The sequence below is a fragment of the Haliotis asinina genome, chromosome 15, assembly GCF_037392515.1.
Source record: "Haliotis asinina isolate JCU_RB_2024 chromosome 15, JCU_Hal_asi_v2, whole genome shotgun sequence".
Taxonomy (NCBI): Eukaryota; Metazoa; Mollusca; class Gastropoda; order Lepetellida; family Haliotidae; genus Haliotis; species Haliotis asinina.
Window position 1 is genome coordinate 34,377,276 of NC_090294.1, and position 24,161 is coordinate 34,401,436.

General features: G+C 40.9%; 1 protein-coding gene across 1 annotated transcript in view; it reads left to right on the plus strand.

Moving 5' to 3' along the window:
- The first annotated feature begins 1,387 nt into the window (after positions 1-1,387).
- Positions 1,388-24,161, plus strand: part of LOC137265879 (uncharacterized) — a 74,847-nt gene continuing 52,073 nt past the window's right edge. The window contains exons 1-11 of the mRNA XM_067801340.1: positions 1,388-1,493; positions 12,202-12,315; positions 12,745-12,959; positions 13,556-13,700; positions 13,863-13,964; positions 14,046-14,280; positions 14,431-14,837; positions 18,298-18,359; positions 18,526-18,643; positions 19,021-19,076; positions 19,273-19,428. Of these exons, the coding sequence (XP_067657441.1) occupies positions 1,415-1,493; positions 12,202-12,315; positions 12,745-12,959; positions 13,556-13,700; positions 13,863-13,964; positions 14,046-14,280; positions 14,431-14,837; positions 18,298-18,359; positions 18,526-18,643; positions 19,021-19,076; positions 19,273-19,428 (1,689 nt within the window). The 5' untranslated portion in view covers positions 1,388-1,414. The remainder of the gene's footprint in view (positions 1,494-12,201; positions 12,316-12,744; positions 12,960-13,555; positions 13,701-13,862; positions 13,965-14,045; positions 14,281-14,430; positions 14,838-18,297; positions 18,360-18,525; positions 18,644-19,020; positions 19,077-19,272; positions 19,429-24,161) is intronic.

A 24,161-nucleotide genomic window follows, 5' to 3' on the forward strand; every position in this document is an offset into this window, starting at 1 on the left:
AACGATTTCGTTATCAAACACATGTGGAGAAAACATGCGAGTGTAACACAAAGGTCGTCTTCTCCGTGTCAAAACGCAGATGGCTTATTGCTTCAGGACATTTGAACAGTCCAGTATGGGCTCAGAGATTGCATGAATCATGAACCAAGAAGACCCGTAACTCGGAGGTTAAAAACCGGAATCTTGTCAGTGACTGTAGCATCTCACTTTCCATTTTCTCACGTGTGTGCGTGCGTGTCTTGAGTGTGTCTGAGAGTTTAGTTTCGATCCCACAAATGTTGCACTCCGTTTTGGAGCACTACATAAAACTGATGTCATCTGAACTTGATTGATTGGCAAAAAAAAAGAAAGAAATGATACAGTTCCCAGACACTTGTTACGCTGGTGCATTCTTATGGTACAGCTAGAAACATAATCAGGTCGAACAGGATTCCAATTCCACAATGAAACAGTTTTGGCGAGTCCAAAAGATACAACCGTGTCCACTGACCATTGCAACCGTGCAGTGGTCAACATGTGAACAATATTGGAAATACTATCACTACGTATTTCTGTTGAAAGCTGTCTTACTGCCATGGATCTCCAGATAATAATTCAGTCATGCTTGGTTGTAAATACATATTAGTGAGTACACAACGTGATCTAGCGTAGCGTTTACTAGAAAAGGAGGACTGGTGGTATATCCATGTTGTTTTTTGGCATTCGTCTGAGTTTTGCCAGAGATACTTTACCATGCATACTTTTCACAGTGGACGTCCACCAATAAGCATTATACTAGCATGCATTGATAACAGTTGCCAGAAATGAGTCAATCGTAAGTGTGCTCCACCACCCACGCATCGATGTTCTCCATTGCAGGTCCGCATGCCCCAGTATTGAGGACGGTCACTGATTTTACCCGATCCACGCATTGTCAGCAACGCACCTTATCACACAGCTGGTAATAGGCCAGACTGGCTGAGGTGGGCGAGGCCTGGGTAGGTATATATAACCGGGCTGACTGGGTACTCGGGTTATTTCAGCTGAGCACCTTCTTTTCAGTTACCTTCTAACAAAGATTACACAGGATTGGATTGTTTAGAAACAGGCAAGCAACTAATGTTTTTGACATTTTACAAATAATGAGTTTCTTTTGCATGTTTGTTTCCATTTAACTGTACAGATGCAAGTTTATAACTACACTATCCATGATGCAGTCCCATACTTACCTCATTACCATTTTCCTTGCCCATGGTGTCTGAAATTAATATCAAGATTAAATATCATGAGATAACTGAACCCATTCAATTATTCTTTATTTATATATTATGCTGAAAATAGTTTTAATCGACTGGACTTGTTTTCTAGCACTGACATTAACAAGGAGACCCTATATTTTCAGACACCGTCTACATCGTTTGTGTGGTGGAGAACAATGTTCTCGTATCCATACCTTCTCCAACTGGTGTGTGTTCTGACAGTGGTTCATGGCCAAAAGTCAGCCGCAGCCCAGCGTATGTACTACATTAATTACCACCATGTCTACGATTCAGGCCTAAACTGTAGGCTAATTGCATGTCATGTCACTACATTTATTCAGGAAACATACACACGATAAGTAAATATGCGCGTAAAATTAATCCATGCATAATGTTTCTAACATAATGTGCATCAGTTCGTAACATTAAAACACATGCTTACCAAATAAAAGCAAAAGTGAGCATCACAAACATATCTCTACGTCACTACAGTTTCTATCAACCTGAATACGTATTGAATCTTGGAGGATGTGAATTTGATAGTAGCGGCCGCTCCGATGGGCAGAAGCGAGGTCAGTGGTTTCATCATTATTAGAAAACATTATCAGCATCGATATCATGTTTTGCTTGTGAATTTGAATTTGGCTGTCATGTAACAAACTTCTTGTGGAACGACTGTTGATATTCAAGCTTAAGCTCTGTGATAAGTACCCAAACCTGAACACGCCCACCAGTACAACATCAGATTGCAAAACCCAGGTTGACCGAAAAACAAAACTTTAAATTATAGTATACTTACCTCCTATAATTTGGCATAAAAAGCATATGCACCCGGCTTTTTGCAAATAAATCTTCATCCAATGATCCAATCGATCTCAAACTTTGCAAGTGGATGTTTTGTCAGACAACCTAATCACATTGTAAATCACCGATTTTATGTATGAAAGAATCTGTCTATGCAACTGTCAACAAAATAAACAACAGAACGCAGACTTAAAAATGAAACATACATAATATATTAATTAATACATAATATTACATAATAAACAAGAAGTTGTAATCCATAAAGCTGTATGTTTCATTTTTGACTCACCAACTTCTAGAATGCCCATTAAAGAAGCAGAACGCAGACTGCTTGCAGAGGGAGGGAGCCAATGACCTGTAACAGCGGCAGCGTTGGGTCAGAAAGTTAAATGCACGTGCATTTCATGATAGTTACCTGTTCACTGCACAGTGATAGACCGTTTGGATCATTCACATTGACTACTTCTAGCTGTCATCTCTAAAGCTTATTGTGGTGATGCTAATCGTTTAATTAGAAAGGTGTTTATTTTTTAGAAAAAAAGGAGAGCAAACGTAGCAAACCGACTTATAAGGTGTCGGATTACACGAAACGTACAACTTTTGCTCTTGGCATGACAAAGAACATCGTGCTAAAAATTGTGAGAAATAAACCAACAACCAGTAAGCAAAACCTTTTACAAAAAGGTAGGCATCCAAAGTTAGATTCTTTTGACATCAGGGTCATCAGAGATGTCATTCGTCGGCTATTTACTAGAAATGAACACCTGTCCACAAGAAAGTTAAAACCCATCCTTGCGGAGGATCACGACATTAATGTTTCTCGGTTTATGCTAAGCAAACTACTGATCGAATTTGAATGCAAGTCAAGATGGTGGATAAAGAGTTCTGGCTCAAAGATGGCTTGAAGGAGCAAACAGTTAATCCAGTTGTCATTCGTCTGGACACTGATGACTCCTGTGTGGAAGAATGGAGTGAAATTGATGAAGTTCAATTCTGTTATTATATTTACAGATAATAATAATATCCAGCCAGATATGCTCAAATAAATATAAATTCTTAACAATGACAGCACTGACTAATTCCAACGACTAATAGTGTAAGATGAAACACTCATTTCACATAAAATTACCACGAAATATAAATATTAACTATCTATATGCTTAAAACTAAAAGAAATGCATTGCTTAATTTCGAATGTGAACGACATTAAAACATAACACTTTTGTCTTCATTATATCTTTTTTTCAATGTGTGTGCGTGATTGTGTGTGCTTGTGTCCGATGGAAAGGGGCTTTAAAAGTGGTCCGAAAGGTGCAAAGGTTGTCTGATTAATGATTTAGTGTAAATATACTGTCTGTGTCCTTTAAATGCATTTCCACTTAGGTACTGCACAAACAAAATATGACATTAACTTTACAAATTTAAAGATTTTAACCTAAAGGGTATCATTCTCACTAATGGGTTTTGTGGTTCATGTTGAAGAGCTCAGAGAAACAAACTCCGTATGATGGTGAACACTTGGCACCCATCTTACCCTCATCACGACCTATGACACCTCTGCATACCTGTCACGTGCAGAGCTGACCTACACTGACAAACGTTGACCTATCTGAACCAACACTGCCGCTGTTACAGGTCATTTGCTCCCTCCCCCTGCAAGCAGTCTGCGTTCTGCTGTTTACTTTGTTGGCAGTTACATAGACAGATTCTTTCATGCATAAAATCGGTGATTTACAATGTGATTAGGTTGTCTGACAAAGCATCCTCTTTCAAAGTTTGAGATCGATTGGGTCATTGGATGCGGAGTTATTTAACAAAAAACAAACAAACCAGGGTCACATGCATTTCATGCAAAACTGTAGAAGCTAATTTATTGATTCACTTTTGTACAAAGTAATATTTACACACACACATACACACACACATACACACACACACACACACACAGACACACACACACACACAGACACACACACACACACACACACACACAACTATCTGACACAGACAGATAAAAGACCGCTGCGCAGTGTTTCATATACTGAACATGTGCCTGTGATGTATAATAATCAGTAAAATAGGCTTTAGTATGAAGTTAATCATTATTTACTAGTTTAATATATCCGACCTTTACAGCTGGGCACTGCACCAATGGGTAAAATGAATGTAAAATATGATCACTCTTAGTCTGGTTATCCTAAAGTTCTAAATTTAAAAATAATGTTTATTCTTATTCAGCTTAATATGCAGTCTAAGTAACGCTTTGTGAATCCAGTGAATATATCCGTTTGGCTGATTACACCGTCCGATGTTTAAAAGATTAACCAATCAGAACTTGTGTTACATACAAAGCCAGTCTCAGTAAACTTAGTCTCAGTACTTTTCGTTACACGCCATTAATGAGTCTAACAAAACCTAGTAGGAGGTCGCGTCAGGTAACTTTTGAGTGACCTATGACCGTGCAATCAAACGCGAGGAGGCCGAACGGATATAATCAATCATACAACGGCTACTGTTTAGAGTTTGGCGGGACTTTAAAAAATCGCTAGTCACTGACACTGATTCCTCAATAAACGAAAATCCGCATAAAACACACGTATTTGACCTGCAGTATATATGCTTATAGGGCTTCCCGATGACATGGTTACCATTAGCTAATATTTCCGCAAGCTGGCATCCTTGGACATTGCCAAAGACGCTAATTTCACCGACTGTTTAATCACTATTGACGGTATAAATAGCCTGCTCCATGAGCATTACCCGGAGAATAGCATTCGGAATCGTTCGAGTACAAACGCTTCCGAAGTAAAAGTTGAAAAGGTATGTGCAGATGTCCACTTTCGCGATTTGGTAAGCTGATTGTTCTGATTGGCCAGTCTGAAACGTTACCTGACGCGACCTCCTACTAGGTTTTGTTGGACTCAGTAGTGCAGTGTAACGAAAAGTACTCAGTAATGCAGTGTAATGAAACGTACTGAGACTAAGTTTACTGAGACTGGCTTAGTATGTAACACAAGTTCTGATTGGTCAATCTTTTAAACATCGGACGGTGTAATCAGCCAAACGGATATATTCACCGGATCCACAAAGCGTTCGTAACGTTACGACGTATCGTAACTGTGCACGTTATCATAGGCTTACGAATGTCGTAACTCTGTACGTTATCATAGGTTTACGAATGTCGTAACTCTGCACGTTATCATAGGCTTACGAATGTCGTAACTCTGTACGTTATCATAGGCTTACGAATGTCGTAACTCTGTACGTTATCATAGGCTTACGAATGTCGTAACTCTGTACGTTATCGTAGGCTTACGAATGTCGTAACTCTGCACGTTATCATAGGTTTACGAATGTCGTAACTCTGCACGTTATCATAGGCTTACGAATGTCGTAACTGCACGTTATCGTAGGCTTACGAATGTCGTAACTCTGTACGTCATCATAGGCTTACGAATGTCGTAACGCTACGAAGGCTTTGTGAGTCGAGGTCCAGCATTGGAAACCCCACTGACAGTCTCGCTTTCATGTGGGGCGTGCTCATTTACGGTAATAGGGGTGGCTGCGTGCCGTTCGCCGTCGGCAATTCGCTAACGCTGGCTGCCGCAGGGAAGGCATCATGTGTGGGATTCTCAAGGATTAATGCAGTATTTGGTGGCAATTCAGGAACATGTCTTTGAATCAGCATACCCACATGGTCGCAATTTGAAAACTGATTATTCAAAAACTTTCAATGTATCCCTACATTTTTGTGGGTTAACGATATCCCGTTGGAATTGACAAAAAGATTTTTTAATGACCCGTCGTTAAGGATTCAGGCTCATTTCTAATAACTGGAGGTCGGTTGCATGATTATTTCATTCATTTTAACTGTGGCGCTATGGTTTATTTACCATTGATTAGTTTAGTCGTTCAACAAACGTGTTGAACTTTAAAAAGGAACTAATTTTTCTGACGATTTCTGAAAGTTCAAGGAGTGGCATGATTAACCTTTGACCCAGAGGAATTTTGACCTGGTTTCATCAGAAATTTCTTTCATGAAAAACCACGCGCTGAAATTAGCATGGTGAAAACTGTACTGTGTTGGACGACACGGGAACGTTTACCGGTGGTTACATAGCCGGAAACTTAACGTTATTAAACCACTGATGCGCCGATATACGTTCCCAGTCCGTCAGTGCGACAATTCAACTAACGACTGTTATATAGATATGACGATGATGAATTCGTGGAGTGTTAGTGCTTAATGATTCGGTAATAAATAATCCTCATAAAGGGAAAGGAGAGCACATTAATGTTGATTACTAATATACTTCGTACAGGAAGTTAAGAAACACAACTTATGGAAATTATGGAATGCTGTAGTACAAAGGTGAAATACATGTACACACGATTAACAAGATGAAATAGTATTGACCAATAGTAAGCTCGCAAAAGATCAAAAGCACGTATGCAACATGTCCAGTTTTGGACAGTGAAGCAGTCTTCAGTAGCGCTGAACATGAGCATTATGAGCTTCGACACGTCTTTGCATTGACCTGTTCATCTAGAGGCTTGGAATGAACAAGGAGACGGTAAACACCACTTCCAACATTGTCCCAAGCATGTTGGGTGAGGTTAAGATAAGGCGACCTTCCAAGTTAGCCTGTATGTTTGATGTTGTTGATTAACAACTCTTTCTCGGACATTATCATCCACTGACGGGCATTATTGTCTATAATAATGAAGTAAGCACCCGCTTATTCTACCCGAGGAAAGTTTACAGGCAGGTTTACACCGATCAGTGTACATTTGTGAAATGTGGAGGATATTCATGCCTGACATTGTTCATGTTGTGTCTGTTGGTGGTTGTGTCATCAGATAAATAACTTAAGGTTATGTATTCTTTGAATATTCACCTTTCAGTTACATGTCGGCATAAATCGCTGTCGAGATTGATATAGATATTAAACTGAAAATACTTGCTTCTTTTTTGTGAGGAGTCTGTATTAATAATATACGCATTATAATGAAACTCATATCTGTTTTCAATTACTTAAGGATAGCTATAATCTAGTAGTACATACCAAAATGAATATTAGACTGAAATACATTTGGAGGGACAAATCGTCTCAAACTGTTGTATAGGACAACAGGTGTTGACCTGAATCTTTCACCATGCATGGACTTTCCTGCCAAACATATACTACTCATGCAACACATTTGAGGTATCTGTGTACTTACGTTTTATGACGATATATACGATTTCTTTAAACGAGCGTAAACTGTCATAACCGATTTAAGTATTGGGGATTGCTTTTGTGTCAGAGAACCACAATCTTTATTCGCAGTCTGAGTGGCTTTTCATATTTTCGCGCTTAACATTCATGCACAGGGGGGCGAGTGGTCACGAATGATCGACTGCTACATATTGCCATTCCAGTGAGCATGATCCCCGTTAATCGATGACTCTTTCTCCATTGCAAAACACATAAAAGTCCCTTGCACAGTTGTGACTATCTTAAGTATGTGTCTGGGAATGACTCTGCCATGACAATGGAACCTGATGACCACTAAGAGGTGAGGTAAACTATCCTAACAACACAAATTATCCCAGGGCAAGGGAGTTGACATAATGTTTCTTGCCATACAATGCTTTAGATATCATTTTGTAGATAACAATCTTTCTATGTAGCTTAATGATATAAAGCCATATACATTGATTTCGAACGCATATGAAACTAAACAGAGAAACATTTGTGCTTCGATCATATAACATCTGTGTGGGATGCAGAAAGATGTTACTGTGTATCGCAATAGGTATCTTCATTCACTGCAGCTGCAAAAAGAGAGAATACATTTCATAAAAGCAGTAAGCCCAAAATGTTTCTTTTGTAAACAAATGGTACTGATAGGATGTACTGACTTTACAAGATCATGTTAGGAACCATGTTTTTCCTCGACAATTCTAGAGACACCTCTGTGACCCAGGGAATGTCCATCAAGGCTACATAAGTGCACGGGAATTCTTGTTACAATAGGCGAGTCCCATTTTGCACAGTTTCAACCAGGTGTGGGTGATACATGTTTTTCTGTGCAAAACAGGACATACTTATCGATAGATAATTCACTGAGATACTAATATACACGGCATTGTAGAGGCGACTAATAGGATTGGGTGGTCAGAGTTGCTGACTTAATACCTCTCTTTTGAGTGTCATTGATATACCACAGAGAGACAGACCAATTAACAATCGATCTGAGACAGTCCATATTCTAATACCTCTCTTTTTAGTGTCAGTGATATACCACAGAGAGACAGACCAAATAACAATCGACCTGAGACAGTCCATACTCTAATACCTCTCTCTTTAGTGTCAGTGATATACCACAGTGATACAGACCAATTAACAACCGACCTGAGACAGTCCATATTCTAATACCTCTCTGTTTAGTGTCAGTGATATACCACAGAGAGACAGACCAAATAACAATCGACCTGAGACAGTCCATATTCTAATACCTCTCTTTTTAGTGTCAGTGATATACCGCAGAGATACAGACTATTAATAATCGACCTGAGACAGCCCATATTCTAGTACCTCTCTTTTTAGTGTCAGTGATATACCACAGAGAGACAGACCTATTAACAACCGACCTGAGACAGTCCATATTCTAATACCTCTCTTTTGAGTGTCAGTGATATACCACAGAGAGACAGACCAATTAACAACCGCCCTGATACAGTCCATATTCTAATACCTCTCCTTTTAATGTCAGTGATATACCACGGAGATACAGACCAATTAACAACCGCCCTGAGACAGTCCATACTCTAATACCTCTCTGTTTAGTGTCAGTGATAAACCACAGAGAGACAGACCAATTAACAGTCGGCCTGAGACAGTCCATATTCTAATACCTCTCTCTTTAGTGTCAGTGATATACCACAGAGATACAGACCAATTAACAATCGACCTGATACAGTCCATACTCTAATACCTCTTTGTTTAGTGTCAGTGATATACCACGGAGATACAGACCAAATAACAATCGACCTGAGACAGTCCATACTCTAATACCTCTCTGTTTAGTGTCAGTGATATACCACAGAGAGACAGACCAATTAACAATCGACCTGAGACAGTCCATACTCTAATACCTCTCTGTTTAGTGTCAATGATATACCACAGAGATACAGACCAATTAACAATCGCCCTGAGACAGTCCATATTCTAATACCTCTCTCTTTAATGTCAGTGACATACCTCACGGACACAGACCAATTTTTATTGTGTTTTTATAGATTTTGCAAAAGCATTTGATGCAATTAATCATAAAGTTATATTTGATTGTGTAAAGGATTTTGGAAGAACTGGCAAATTCTATAAAATCTTAGAGTCCATGTACTCGAAATTGGTAGCCTGTGTCAATCATTATACTTTCAGGTGCAATCAAGGCACCCGTCAAGGCTGCAACTTGAGTCCCCAACTATGCATTATCTTTAACAACAAGCTCTTTTCAGTTTGGGAAAGTTTTGGAGGAAAAGGTGTTAATATCAATGTTAATATTGATAATCTCTATGCATTAATGTTTGCTGATGATGTGTCAGGAGTTGCAGATACTGCACTTCAACTGCAGAAGAGGCTAAATGCACAAGAGTTATTCTGCAGACATACTGGTATGAAGATTAATTTGGAAACAAACCCACAGATTATTGTGTTCCGAAACTCAGGATATTTAAGGCACAATGAAAACCGGTTCTTTGAGAGTAAACAAATTGAAGTCGTGCCATTTTATAGGTATCTTGGCATAGTTTTTACTCCTAGGCTATCATGGACTAAGGCACTCCATTGCCTCTTCTCTCTATGTAATAAAGCACTTATATCTGGAAGTGTTAGTGTTAGTATGATTCTAGGGGAATGTGGCAGGCTTCCATTACAAAATAATTATATGTCTAGAGCAGTTAAATATTGGTGTAGGCTAATACAGTTGAAATCACAGCGACTTCCAATTCAGTGTTATGATATGTTGAAATCTCTTGACGATCTAGGTAGGACAACATGGGCTACAAATATAAAAACATATCTTATTTACCCTCTGTTTTGGGTTTGTATGGATACACAGGATGTCGGTGATAGCAAGGCATTTATGCAGCAAATTAAACTTCGGCTCTCTGATAACCTCAAACAATCATGGTCTGCCACTGTTCATAACCTTTCAGATTCAATTGCCTACAAACACTTTAAATCATTACTGAATGCAGAAAGCTATGTATCATTATCAATCTCTCCATATCTAAAATCTCTACAGCAAAGTTTAGGTGCAGCAATTTTGGGTTAGGTATAGAGATAGGAAAATATTATGGCATTCCAGTGACTGACAGAGTCTGTTTGTACTGTAAAGCAGAAAATTTGAAATGTATCGAAGACGAAACACATGTCCTGCTGGATTGTAAATTATTTAATGATGCTAGAAATAGGTTTATCACTCCATTTTGTATGGCAATGTCAGCAAACAAAATTTAATGCACATACTTAACACTAAATACAAAAATATTATCATAAATGTCTGTAAATGTCTGAAATATGTACATGAAACTAGAGCTGCAACCCTAAAAACGTAAATCCTATCAATTTTATGTGCGCTTATCTCAACGAATCTATTTTGTTTTGTATTATGGGCCTTTGGCCTTTATAAAAATTAAAAAATATCTGTCTGTCTGTCTAATATACCACAGAGATATAGACCAATTAACAAGCATGAGAGAGTCCATACTATAATACCATACTATCTCATGACAGGTGAGATATACAACAAATAGACAGATCAATTACACCCACCCCACCAACTGCCTTGCCTCCGAATCATGTCGTGAGATCCTCGTGTGTGGTGTTACGCTACTAGGTACTATAACCTTTTTTGTAGATATTATGTATTTCATTCCATAATGTCCGTCATTCTTCCCCAATTACTGCTCATATACTGAAGTTCTGAAATAACTACACCATGATCACCACGTCACAATGTGGCTTTTCCCTGCGTGTTGACAAAAGGTGAAAAAGCTCAGAAATAGGGTTTCACTTCTTTGATAACCGATAAGGTCCCAGTAGTTGGCCACGCCTAGACTATGTGTTATCCGTCTCTTATAAATAATACCCGGGTACACAGGCACGTTAGATAAGGCTATATACCCAGATCGCCAGCTACCTGACTCACTGACAACATCTGGACGTTGCTGACTGTTTGTTCAGATTAGATGTGATAAACTGACATTGGACATTGATACCGTTTGGTGTATTTACCGATTGTGACCGGCCTGTCTATTTCATAAGCAGCTACTTGTACATCACAGAATCGATCAGACTGTATCTGACGGCAGCTAAGTGATGAGCCAACATAATAAACTATCGGGTGTGTCTTGTACAGATAGTAATAAGCGTGAAATAAATTACAGGGTTATCATTCTACAGACACGCTGTAACGCCATTTTTCTTTCAAAAGAATGTAGAAGTTATGGATCGGTTTTCGGTTTCATGTGTGCCTGGACTATGACAATGGCAGATAAATACTATCAGTTTTATGAACTGCCAGAACCCTAAACTACATATATTAATAGAAATACAATGAGTAGAAAAAAAAGTTGGAAGTGATTTATGTACCTCTTATACTGTTTATTTGTTCAACAGACCCGTGAAGGTCCCGGGGCAGAATAGGCCTTCAGCAACCCATACTTGCCATAAAATGCGACTGTGCTTGTCGTAAGAGGCGACTAACGGGATCGGGTGGTCAGGCTCACTGACTTGGTTGACACATGTCATCGGTTCCCAATTGCGCAGATCGATGCTCATGTTGTTGATCACTGGATTGTCTGGTCCAGACTCGATTATTTACAGACCGCCGCCATATAGCTGGAATATTGCTGAGTGCGGCGTAAAACTAAACTCACTCACTCACTCACTATTTGTTCAACAAGGTTGTTCATCACACCAACTTCTAAATGTCACTCCAAGATGCTAATTTGTTAGACTGACGGAGGTCACGTGAAAGTAACACTTATGTGTTAACATAATGTTAAACCCTGCTTTGTGTATTTTATTGGATATACTCAGTATATCCTCTGCTGTCCTGCGTTATATAGTATATTGCAAAAAAAAAGCTGGTATTTCCATTTGTACAGAGTGCGACACCCCTCAAGGGATGGCGAGTGGAGGTATTCCCGACTCGGCACTGATAGTGTCCTCCACAGACGGGGGTTATGACAAACAACACGCTCGATACAACTGCTGCCAGAGTGAGTACTCCTGTACATTATTCTACATATCACACATTGTCATGAATATTCAATACCCCCGACACTATGCAATGTCTTGCAATGACACGGCGGGGAATATAAGAATTGTGCCTCATACAGGTCATTCTGTTACGTCAGGATAGTGAGAGAATGTGTTGACGCGAGAGCCAGAAAGGACACTGATTTGTCGTATAAATAGTATTTGAGGACGTGGAATGGCCCGGCACAATCCATCTGAAATCAACCAATCATTCAATTTCAAATCGAACTTGACGTCTGTCACACACAGTGCGGCAGTCGATTACTGCTTGTCTTCAGTTACTCATTGTTTTGGGTCAATCGAAATGCAACACTCTCCGAACGAGATTCGACTGTTCAAGGAGGGGTGCCATACTAGTTGGATAAGTGACAAGCAATTTGCAATTACAGCTAACTGCGGTGCTGCCTGGTGTCCGGCAACAGATGACAACAGGCCGTACTTCGAGGTGCATCTGGAGAAACTGACCACGATAGCTTCCATTAAGTTCCAGCATCCCACATCAAGGACAGCCGCATGCAGTCACTTTGCTGACAAATATATGAAGACATTTCGACTGCTTTACAAACCCGCCATTGGTTCAGAAGAATTCTTGGAGTTTAATCATGTAAGCTGAAGATATGTGATTGTTTTACCATCAGGCATATTGTGCCAGGAGCTGTTTTAAGCACGTACCACGATCTGATTAAAAAGAGATACTTCTCTGAAAAACAATCCATTTTTTTAAAATAAAAATATGCCTATCAAGTGTATCTAATACAGCAACAAACAGAAATACTTTATGGCGGGATCCTTTTCTAAAACGGTTACGCACACTGTAATTTTGGACGTAAGTGAATCATTGTTGAACATGCAACATATATCGTACAAGAACTAGACGTCAGTATTGTTATCCAGCATCCTATACAATATATCTCAACTACAAAGTAGCCCAAACTACTATCAGCCTTTCCCACTAACTATCCGGCGGTCTGTAAGTGATGCCACTTCGAGGTTACATGCCACAAAAACGTTTTTTGATTGATCATATCCCAGAGAAAATTAGCCCAGTGTTTCAAAAGCACTATATAGTGTGAACTGAATACATGAACAGAGAGTCAGTAAACGTAGACGCAAATCTTTCCAATGTGAAGTAACAGCATGCGTAGTTATCAATTCTGTGAGTACCATATACTCAAACTAATATGTATGTATTTGTTGTAGGACATAAGTTCGATTTACAACAAATCACTGTCATACTGGGTAGGATTCAAGCCATATTTTGTCACCAAAGCAATCCGGATCGAACCTCAGACGTATGAAAAATCTGCATGTTTTAAGTTTGAAATAACTGGGTGCGAACCAACAGGTGAGTGCTTATTTAATTCTGAACATCTTTTGCAGATCTAAACTTCATAATTTATTGTTATTTTAAACACAATTAGCGGAGCTGATCCCAGTAGGCAAAGTCTCAACAGTCCTCGGTATATCAAGCAATGTATTTTCACAGATAGGTTTATTTTGATTTTAGGTCTTTGCCAGAACGACTTTTGCCAAAACGGAGGAACATGCGTTGGGGAGAACCTCTGTGGATGTAAAGGGGCGTATTACGGTGAACAGTGCCAATACACAGGTACAGTATGACTGTGTGTATCGACATATACAGGCCACGGTGGGGTTAAACACATTGTAAGTCGATTGCCATTTGTTTCAGAGAAAGAGTTATCCACCTTAGTAACCAAGTTCTTGTTCTTGAGGATTACAAACAGCATTCTTCACACCACATCTTTAAGCATGAGAGTATCTGGCAGCGTTACCGTGGAGACTGTGGGGGGACAGAGCCTTATCCGTCTAGGGGAGGGGGGAACGGCTGCAGTAGCTCCAGGGTCGGGGCACCTGACTACATGTTGGCTCAGTGTGGACACCTGTCAGTCTGGTTTAACTTACAGGTGAGAAGGAGGGAGCTCCCATGTATCATCTATTTGTAGAAAGAAGACTTATTTCTTACACCAAATACTACATACAATTGAAACATTTGAAAAATTATATTAGTTCAAGTTTTGATGCTTATGTAAACTCTCTTCATTTGTCCCCAACAGTCTAACAGTGAATATCGAAAAGATGACGTCTCAGAGGCTATACCTGATGTCCAGTGGAAATGAGGCATCTCACAATGGACTATGGCTGTACTATGAAGGGAAGACCTTGTCATGTCACGTGGCAACCTCATCGGAGGTCTGGATGATTGACGTCATTACTCCTCTTTCACTCAATGAATGGTATACGATTGAGATCTCCTGGAACAGAATTCTAGGGCTTCAACTACTTCTTAACAGCAAGACCATCGGCAGTATTACCCAGTCAGTTACACGACAGTCTCAACATATCCAGACAGGGGAGCTGAGTATTGGGTCCAGTTTGAACACCGGCGTCGTCATGAGAATCTGTCAGCTACAAGTGGTACCTGTTGTCAGAAGCGAAGTCATACGGGCTCGACTCACAAATGGTTTGTTGCATTCGATGTTACTATGTCCATTTATATTTTAAGAACGTTTTAAATGCTTTGATCACGCTGACTGTCCTCTTTTGTGTTGGCAGATACTTCACCTCCTGTTCTCCAGAGTAAACCTACCAATCCCGGGGGTGAGTTATGCGCCATGACATTTCACGCAGTGTCTTCTATGTGGTGACAAAACCTTCTCTGCTATAATAACATTATATGACCTAACAGCAACGTTTGAAGAGACTGTATTACATAAGTCGTGTAAACAACTTGAACATTGATTGTCCTCCTACGGTACTGTTTAACAAAACATTTATACAAAGCATTTTATTGTTAACCTTCTTTGTTGGTTTGGTAACCTGTCTGTTCAAAATAAAGCTAAGCTCAACACAATTGTTAACAAAGCACGCCAAATCATTGGTACCAAGTCAATAACATCTATCGGCCTATTTTGCAAGCAGCAAATCATACAAAGTGCAGATCGTAAATCATAAATTGTGCTGACTGAAATGTGATATCTTGGTTTTTTTTGTCACATAATTCTTACGATGTAGCTCATCTCATCTCATCTCATCTCATCTTGTAGAATGATCATCCCGAAATACAGTAAAGATTATGCCAGTTTTTCATTATCATCATCGTTCCTTGACGGCATTCATCAAGGCCCAGATTCAGTTACAGATCGACATCACACTGATTGCATATTGCTGTTTGCTGTAACATTATTTACTTCCTGATTTAGAATGTAATGAGGCATTGGGGATGGAAACAGGTACAATCCGACCTGATCAGCTGTCTGCGTCTACTCCGGCAGCAGGACACCAAAAAGACGATGCCAGATACGGACCGAAAGACGGTGAGAAGAAACTACAGATATCCCTGGTCTCTACGAAATCAAAGATCAAGGAAAATAACTTTTTTAAAGTGATTTGTGAGACCTTTGATATAGTTTTATAGTGCTTATTGTAGTAGAACACTTGATGCCAACATAAACCTTGTCAGATAATGAGCCATGTAAATAATCAAAAAGAAAACAGCTATTATGATGACCAAAGTCAATGTCAAAACGCGACATAAACTCATGCTATGTCGTATTTTCTGTCTCGTGATCTCGCTCTGGTTTAAATGGAAACGTTTTCCATTGTTCATTGTTAAGAACTAATTCACAGCTCTGACCATTTGTTTCATCAGTGGATCTGAAGTAAGAAAGGCTAACATGGCCGCGTATAACCTGTTCAGTGTAAACTAAATGTTTCCATATCAAGAAACAAAGTAATTCTATTAAACTTCGACCATCAATATTTATTTTCTTAAACGGACAAAGGAACACATTTCATGCGACCGCTTTAGACCGGTATGTGAATAATGACGGTGGCAGACTTTTCTCACCTTCTAGGTGTAGCTGGAACCTCATGGTGCCCCAAAGCAAATACCTCGAGCTCGTCCTTCTACGAAGTAAACCTCAAGAAACCAACAGCAGTAGCCGCCATTCGTTTTCAACACCCCCAGATCAACACTACGTATTATCCTGAGTACATGAAGACGTTCCGGCTGCTGTTCCGTGACGTGCATGCTGATGCCAAGGAGATGGTGGAGTTTAGTCAGGTAAAGTTAACATGATATGTCAACAACCAGCATCCATCTATCCCTTTTTTCCTTCGTTGACCGTATCAGCGCCTAACTGTTCCTCTGTGACATCATCAACTTAATATGACGTCACACTACTATGACTATAAGACACTAGCCATAGTGTGCATTGTTCCAATCAACCTTTTTCTCCATATTTCTTGAACTGATAAATTACACCTATATATATTAGCCCCTTGAGACAAAAGTGATGCAAACAGTGTTGTATGTTTCAGAATGTTCCTGCAATATACAACAAAACAACTGCTATGACGATATATCTGTCACCCAAAATTGTGACGGACATTATACGGTTCGAGCCCCAGACATGGGAATCCAAGGCATGTTTTCGTTTTGAGTTGCTGGGATGTGACCCCAAAGGTAAGGCTAGTGTCTACACAGAAACGTGACATTGTTTGTAGACAAACATTTATGTATATGTTCAGTATGTACGTTTGATTTTCAGATTTGTGTGAGACTGATTTCTGCAGAAATGGCGGGTCTTGTATTGGTGAAAACGTGTGTATATGTCCGAAGGGGTACTTTGGTAAAACCTGCGATGGTAAGTACATTTCAGTGTTTGGGTAAGAGTGTTTCCTTTACGTTTTGTTACCTTCACTCGCTTCATTATTTTCTGTGTGTCTTTGCAGCAACAACAGTGACGGTAATTAAGTACGTCTTCCTTCGAGTTGAACATAACATCGTTGTGACAACTATAACGAACTTGACAACATACGGTAGTGTCACACTTGACCACTCCCTCATCACACTGACCAAAGGTGGATACCTGGAAATGCCCTTGTCTACAAACTGTTTGTCTCACCTTGACACCTGCACGTCAGGTTTCACCTTCACCTTGACCCTCAAGTTCACCACATACCCGTCGAGGGAGAAGGTTTATCTTATGAGCAGTGGTGGGGATACTGATGGAGTGAAGGGAATAGCGTTGTATTACCAGGAGAACGCCTTCCACTGCTATGTGACAACATCGAACAAGAGGTGGTACTTGCAGGTGCCCTTCCATCTGGAGACATCTCAGTGGTACCGGTTCCGAGTGTCTTGGAGTCCCAGCCGCGGCCTTGCTCTCATTGAAGGCAACTCTGTCATTGGAACCTCCTTCTCTAATGCTGGTGTGCTGATACAAGCAACAAAGACTCAGCCGCTACAGATAGGTTACTCTGAAACTGACTCAGTGACACTCGTTATACAGGAGATAACCACGGCAGAACAGGTGTACGGGGAAATACAAAGAGCAGGAGTAACAGACAGTAAGGAACTACAAAAGTTATCCACACCAAAACATGCTATCTTATAAATATGTGTGTGTGAGTTAGCTAGTCAGTTAAACTGTCATACTGCTGTCATAGTCGAGTTCCTGTTAGATGTATCTGTTCGTTGTGAGAGGCGGTCTTTGGTTCGAATAGTAGATTAGGGCATTTTTGTTGTCCATGATGGCTTCACTAAAATCTGTGATATACCCGGAATACCGTTAGGAACTGGTCAAACCACACTAGTGCGCTTGGATGTCAGAGGTATTTGAATGGTAAAGACTCTTGATCCTTTTTAATACAAGAACGTACAATATCTAATAGAGCTGGTTACCCGTGCTGACACTATGCAACTCGAAATGATCATATATATACTACATGACAAATTTGACCTGTTAAGAATAAAATAACCTTCATGGCCTCACACACACTCACACACACACACACACACACACACACACACACACACACACACACACACACACATATATATATATTATCTACAGTCATTCAGTGTTTTCGATGCTTAACTTAATTATATAATTATTATCCCCGACTGTCTGTTCCAGGTCCTCTCCCAACAACCGGAGAGACAACCACAGTCTCCACAACCCAATCCACTCCGACAAAATGTATGTTGATAAACCTCCATAAAATCACTTTTTCTCACTCATTGCTTTATATCTTATACGTTTACGTAATTTAACCATTGATTCAATCGTACTCGGCCAATACAAGTACCTGTCACTCACAGTCACCATACCATGAGGGCGTTCTGTCATAAATATTTCCTCTGTACAGTGTGTGACAGTCGGCTTGGAATGTCGGACAAGAGCATATCTGATGGCCAGTTGACTGTGTCCAGCAGTTCGCCATATCACGGCAAGGAACAACTGAGATATGACTGCTGTACAGGTAGCGTCCTCGGTGAACCAGTGTACAGTATTTCCTTCTCCATTACTCGGCATCTTTCTGCCCCAGCAGCAGTAGGAGTCGAATAGCACGAGTAAACATCCACGCACATTATAGTTACAAGCAGGAGATTTTCGGTGTGTTTGTGTAAATATATTTACCGACTGGAAGGTATAGTGATGAATGTAGTCCTTAAAAGGGGTGTGAATGTGCATTACTCTGATGATGTCCAGGTACATACCCCATTTGATACTACCCGTTAACATGTGCCTGCAGTAAATACCCTTAGTGATGCTACTTTGAGGACTAATTGTAGGATGGTTATGAGTGACGGGATTATAGTGTAACATAGTTTATATGTCTATGAGCACTGTTGACAGATGAACATATCGGCGCCTGGTGCAGCATGGACTCAGACTCTCAACCATGGCTTCAGGTATCTGTTACCTCCTTATCCATACTCATTCTCATACTGGCGTCTGAATTCACTGACTTACTGCATCCCCCATTAGTCGAACACATTCATCATGTGCACAGCAGTAGCATATAATTACTGACAGCTTCATCTACTGACTTCTCTCCACATAAACATTGCTTACATTTGTAAAAACAGACAGTAACTGTTCCCTAAGGTGAAGCTGAAGACTCCGATGGCGATATCTAAGATACTCTTCCAACACCCGGCCGAAAGAAACAGGACGGTGACCCCATCCCAGTATGTGAGGGATGTACGGATGTTGTACAACAACCTATTTAGAGACAACTCGCCGCTGGAGCTGTACAGCCAGGTAAGCTTTAGTGGTTCATGGGTTCAGCTGTCAATCCTTTGGTCATTTAGTAAGATGTAGCTTTTATTATTCAATGTAGCATTGTCAAATCAACCATTCAGGTGCCATGCAGTCGCAACTTGTCGAAGCGAGTAGAATATAGGCGTAGACGTGCAAACAGGTTTTCGGCGAGTCATTAATGTAAGTGTGAACTCGTAGTGGCGTGCTACCTCAGTTGTCAACTGTTTATCCTTTGTGCAAGATAGAGAGGTCAAACTGTACAGCCAGGTTGTAAGTCACTGTAAGGGATTTATTGTATGTGCGAGGTGACATGGTATAGGTGTACATCCACTTTGTAAGTCACTATAAGGAGTTTGTCCTGTGTCCTAGGTAGCAATGTCTATCTGTACAACCCCTTGTTGTATCAATAAAGGGTTTATCCCGAGTGTGAGGTAGCAATATCTGGCTGTACAGCCTCTGTATAAGTCACTACAAGGAGTTTATTCTGTGTGCAAGGTAGCATTGTCTAACCGTACAACCACTTTGTAAGTCACTATAAGGGATTTATCGTGTGTGTGAGGTGGTATGGTCTAGCTGTGTAACCACTTTGTAAGTCATAATATGTTGTTTATACTGAATGCAAGGCAGCATTATGTAGCTGTATAGCGACTTCACACATCCCTGTAAGGGGTTTATGCTGTGTGCGGGGTAGCATTATATAGCTGTACAGCCACTTTGTAAGTCACAATATGGGGTTTATGCTGTGTCCGAGGCAGCATTATCGTGTGTGTGAGGTGGTATGGTCTAGCTGTATAGCCACTTTGTAAGTCACTGTAAGGAGTTTGTATGCGAGGCAGCGTTATCGTGTGTGTGAGGTGGTATGGTCTAGCTGTATAGCCACTTTGTAAGTCACTGTAAGGAGTTTGTATGCGAGGCAGCGTTATCGTGTGTGTGAGGTGGTATGGTCTAGCTGTATAGCCACTTTGTAAGTCACTGTAAGGAGTTTGTATGCGAGGCAGCGTTATCGTGTGTGTGAGGTGGTATGGTCTAGCTGTGTAACCACTTTGTAAGTCACTGTACGGAGTTTGTAGGCGAGGCAGCGTTATCGTGTGTGTGAGGTGGTATGGTCTAGCTGTGTAACCACTTTGTAAGTCACTGTAAGGAGTTTGTATGCGAGGCAGCGTTATCGTGTGTGTGAGGTGGTATGGTCTAGCTGTGTAACCACTTTGTAAGTCACTGTAAGGAGTTTGTATGCGAGGCAGCATTGCCTAGCTGTATAGCCACTTTGTAAGTCACAATAAGAGAATTATGCTGTGTCCGAGGCAGCGTTATCGTGTGTGTGAGGTGGTATGGTCTAGCTGTATAGCCACTTTGTAAGTCACTGTAAGGAGTTTGTATGCGAGGCAGCGTTATCGTGTGTGTGAGGTGGTATGGTCTAGCTGTATAGCCACTTTGTAAGTCACTGTAGGGAGTTTGTATGCGAGGCAGCGTTATCGTGTGTGTGAGGTGGTATGGTCTAGCTGTGTAACCACTTTGTAAGTCACTGTAAGGAGTTTGTATGCGAGGCAGCGTTATCGTGTGTGTGAGGTTTTATGGTCTAGCTGTGTAACCACTTTGTAAGTCACTGTAAGGAGTTTGTATGCGAGGCAGCGTTATCGTGTGTGTGAGGTGGTATGGTCTAGCTGTGTAACCACTTTGTAAGTCACTGTAAGGAGTTTGTATGCGAGGCAGCATTGCCTAGCTGTATAGCCACTTTGTTAGTCACAATAAGAGAATTATGCTGTGTCCGAGGCAGCGTTATCGTGTGTGTGAGGTGGTATGGTCTAGCTGTATAGCCACATTGTAAGTCACTGTAAGGAGTTTGTATGCGAGGCAGCGTTATCGTGTGTGTGAGGTGGTATGGTCTAGCTGTGTAACCACTTTGTAAGTCACTGTAAGGAGTTTGTATGCGAGGCAGCATTGCCTAGCTGTATAGCCACTTTGTTAGTCACAATAAGAGAATTATGCTGTGTCCGAGGCAGCGTTATCGTGTGTGTGAGGTGGTATGGTCTAGCTGTATAGCCACTTTGTAAGTCACTGTAAGGAGTTTGTATGCGAGGCAGCGTTATCGTGTGTGTGAGGTGGTATGGTCTAGCTGTATAGCCACTTTGTAAGTCACTGTAAGGAGTTTGTATGCGAGGCAGCGTTATCGTGTGTGTGAGGTGGTATGGTCTATCTGTGTAACCACTTTGTAAGTCACTGTAGGGAGTTTGTATGCGAGGCAGCGTTATCGTGTGTGTGAGGTGGTATGGTCTAGCTGTGTAACCACTTTGTAAGTCACTGTAAGGAGTTTGTATGCGAGGCAGTGTTATCGTGTGTGTGAGGTGGTATGGTCTATCTGTGTAACCACTTTGTAAGTCACTGTAAGGAGTTTGTATGCGAGGCAGCGTTATCGTGTGTGTGAGGTGGTATGGTCTAGCTGTGTAACCACTTTGTAAGTCACTGTAAGGAGTTTGTATGCGAGGCAGCATTGCCTAGCTGTATAGCCACTTTGTTAGTCACAATAAGAGAATTGTGCTGTGTCCGAGGCAGCGTTATCGTGTGTGTGAGGTGGTATGGTCTAGCTGTATAGCCACTTTGTAAGTCACTGTAAGGAGTTTGTATGCGAGGCAGCGTTATCGTGTGTGTGAGGTGGTATGGTCTAGCTGTGTAACCACTTTGTAAGTCACTGTAGGGAGTTTGTATGCGAGGCAGCATTGCCTAGCTGTATAGCCACTTTGTTAGTCACAATACGAGAATTATGCTGTGTCCGAGGCAGCGTTATCGTGTGTGTGAGGTGGTATGGTCTAGCTGTATAGCCACTTTGTAAGTCACTGTAAGGAGTTTGTATGCGAGGCAGCGTTATCGTGTGTGTGAGGTGGTATGGTCTAGCTGTATAGCCACTTTGTAAGTCACTGTAAGGAGTTTGTATGCGAGGCAGCGTTATCGTGTGTGTGAGGTGGTATGGTCTAGCTGTGTAACCACTTTGTAAGTCACTGTAAGGAGTTTGTATGCGAGGCAGCGTTATCGTGTGTGTGAGGTGGTATGGTCTAGCTGTGTAACCACTTTGTAAGTCACTGTAAGGAGTTTGTATGCGAGGCAGCGTTATCGTGTGTGTGAGGTGGTATGGTCTAGCTGTGTAACCACTTTGTTAGTCACTGTACGGAGTTTGTATGCGAGGCAGCGTTATCGTGTGTGTGAGGTGGTATGGTCTAGCTGTGTAACCACTTTGTAAGTCACTGTAAGGAGTTTGTATGCGAGGCAGCGTTATCGTGTGTGTGAGGTGGTATGGTCTAGCTGTGTAACCACTTTGTAAGTCACTGTAAGGAGTTTGTATGCGAGGCAGCGTTATCGTGTGTGTGAGGTGGTATGGTCTAGCTGTGTAACCACTTTGTAAGTCACTGTAAGGAGTTTGTATGCGAGGCAGCGTTATCGTGTGTGTGAGGTGGTATGGTCTAGCTGTATAGCCACTTTGTAAGTCACTGTAAGGAGTTTGTATGCGAGGCAGCGTTATCGTGTGTGTGAGGTGGTATGGTCTATCTGTGTAACCACTTTGTAAGTCACTGTAGGGAGTTTGTATGCGAGGCAGCATTGCCTAGCTGTATAGCCACTTTGTTAGTCACAATAAGAGAATTATGCTGTGTCCGGCGTAGCATTGCCTTGCTATACAACCAGTTTGTAAGTCACAATATGGGGTTTATGGTGTGTACGGGGTGCCAGTGGCTAGCTTACAAGAAATGTTCCAGTGTGTAGTATTTCATGGTTAGAGGAACCAAGTATGTATTTTGCGGAACATCTAATACTTAGGTTGTCAGAATGACTGTACCTCCACACTGACCTTCAACCAAGCTGAAATTGATCCACCAGTTTTTGTCGCTTTTCAGTGTCCATGGCTGCCGCAATAGGTGTTAAACGAAGCATAGCTATTTACAAAGCAAACTAACATATAGAACAAACCGCGAGACCTAATGCGCCAGGCTTTTTTACGAATTAAACGAAATTAATGTCGTGGTAGGTAATGAAATGTTTCAATGCCATGGAGGAACTAGGAGTGCAAATACCTGAAATGGCCATCCATATTCTTGTCAGATGAGCGCAGATCCAGGTGGAGGGAGTGTGTCTTACCTTGCAAGTGTTATCAGACACGTAACTGTGCAATGTGTAGTTTCTATTAAGAAGGTCTGAGACACACGTTAGTACAACCAGATGAAAATCCTTACGGGTATTTTACGTACGCTTCAACACTTCCATAACCCCTCAGTAATCCATGTCTGGTAGTGGTAGTAACGTCGCCTGGGAATTATTGACAATTTCTGTTTGAAGATGTATTGTAACTAGCGGCATAGGCTGGATTATTATTAATGTTAATTGTTTATTGTATAGATAACCATGTTGCCCTAATGTCCCAAGATGACACGACCGTTACCATTGTCTTGAACTATTTTGATGTTCTAAGTAGACACTGCACAGTTATGTCACATGTTTATATCATGCTTGTAGTGTCCGGCAATGTATTCACCCCGTGTATATTTCAAGAATATCACGATGATTCTTAATTTTCACAAGACAAACTTTGACACTTCCGAGTACACAATGACGAAACAGTCTGAAGCGACATAAAATGCCATGGTGAACGGGTTGAATTGCGATTCAGGAACGAGTTTTCTCCCTTCTATTGTTTTGTTATTTCTTGGGTGTTGCTGTTCCCCCAGTGACTAATATATCACATTTTACAA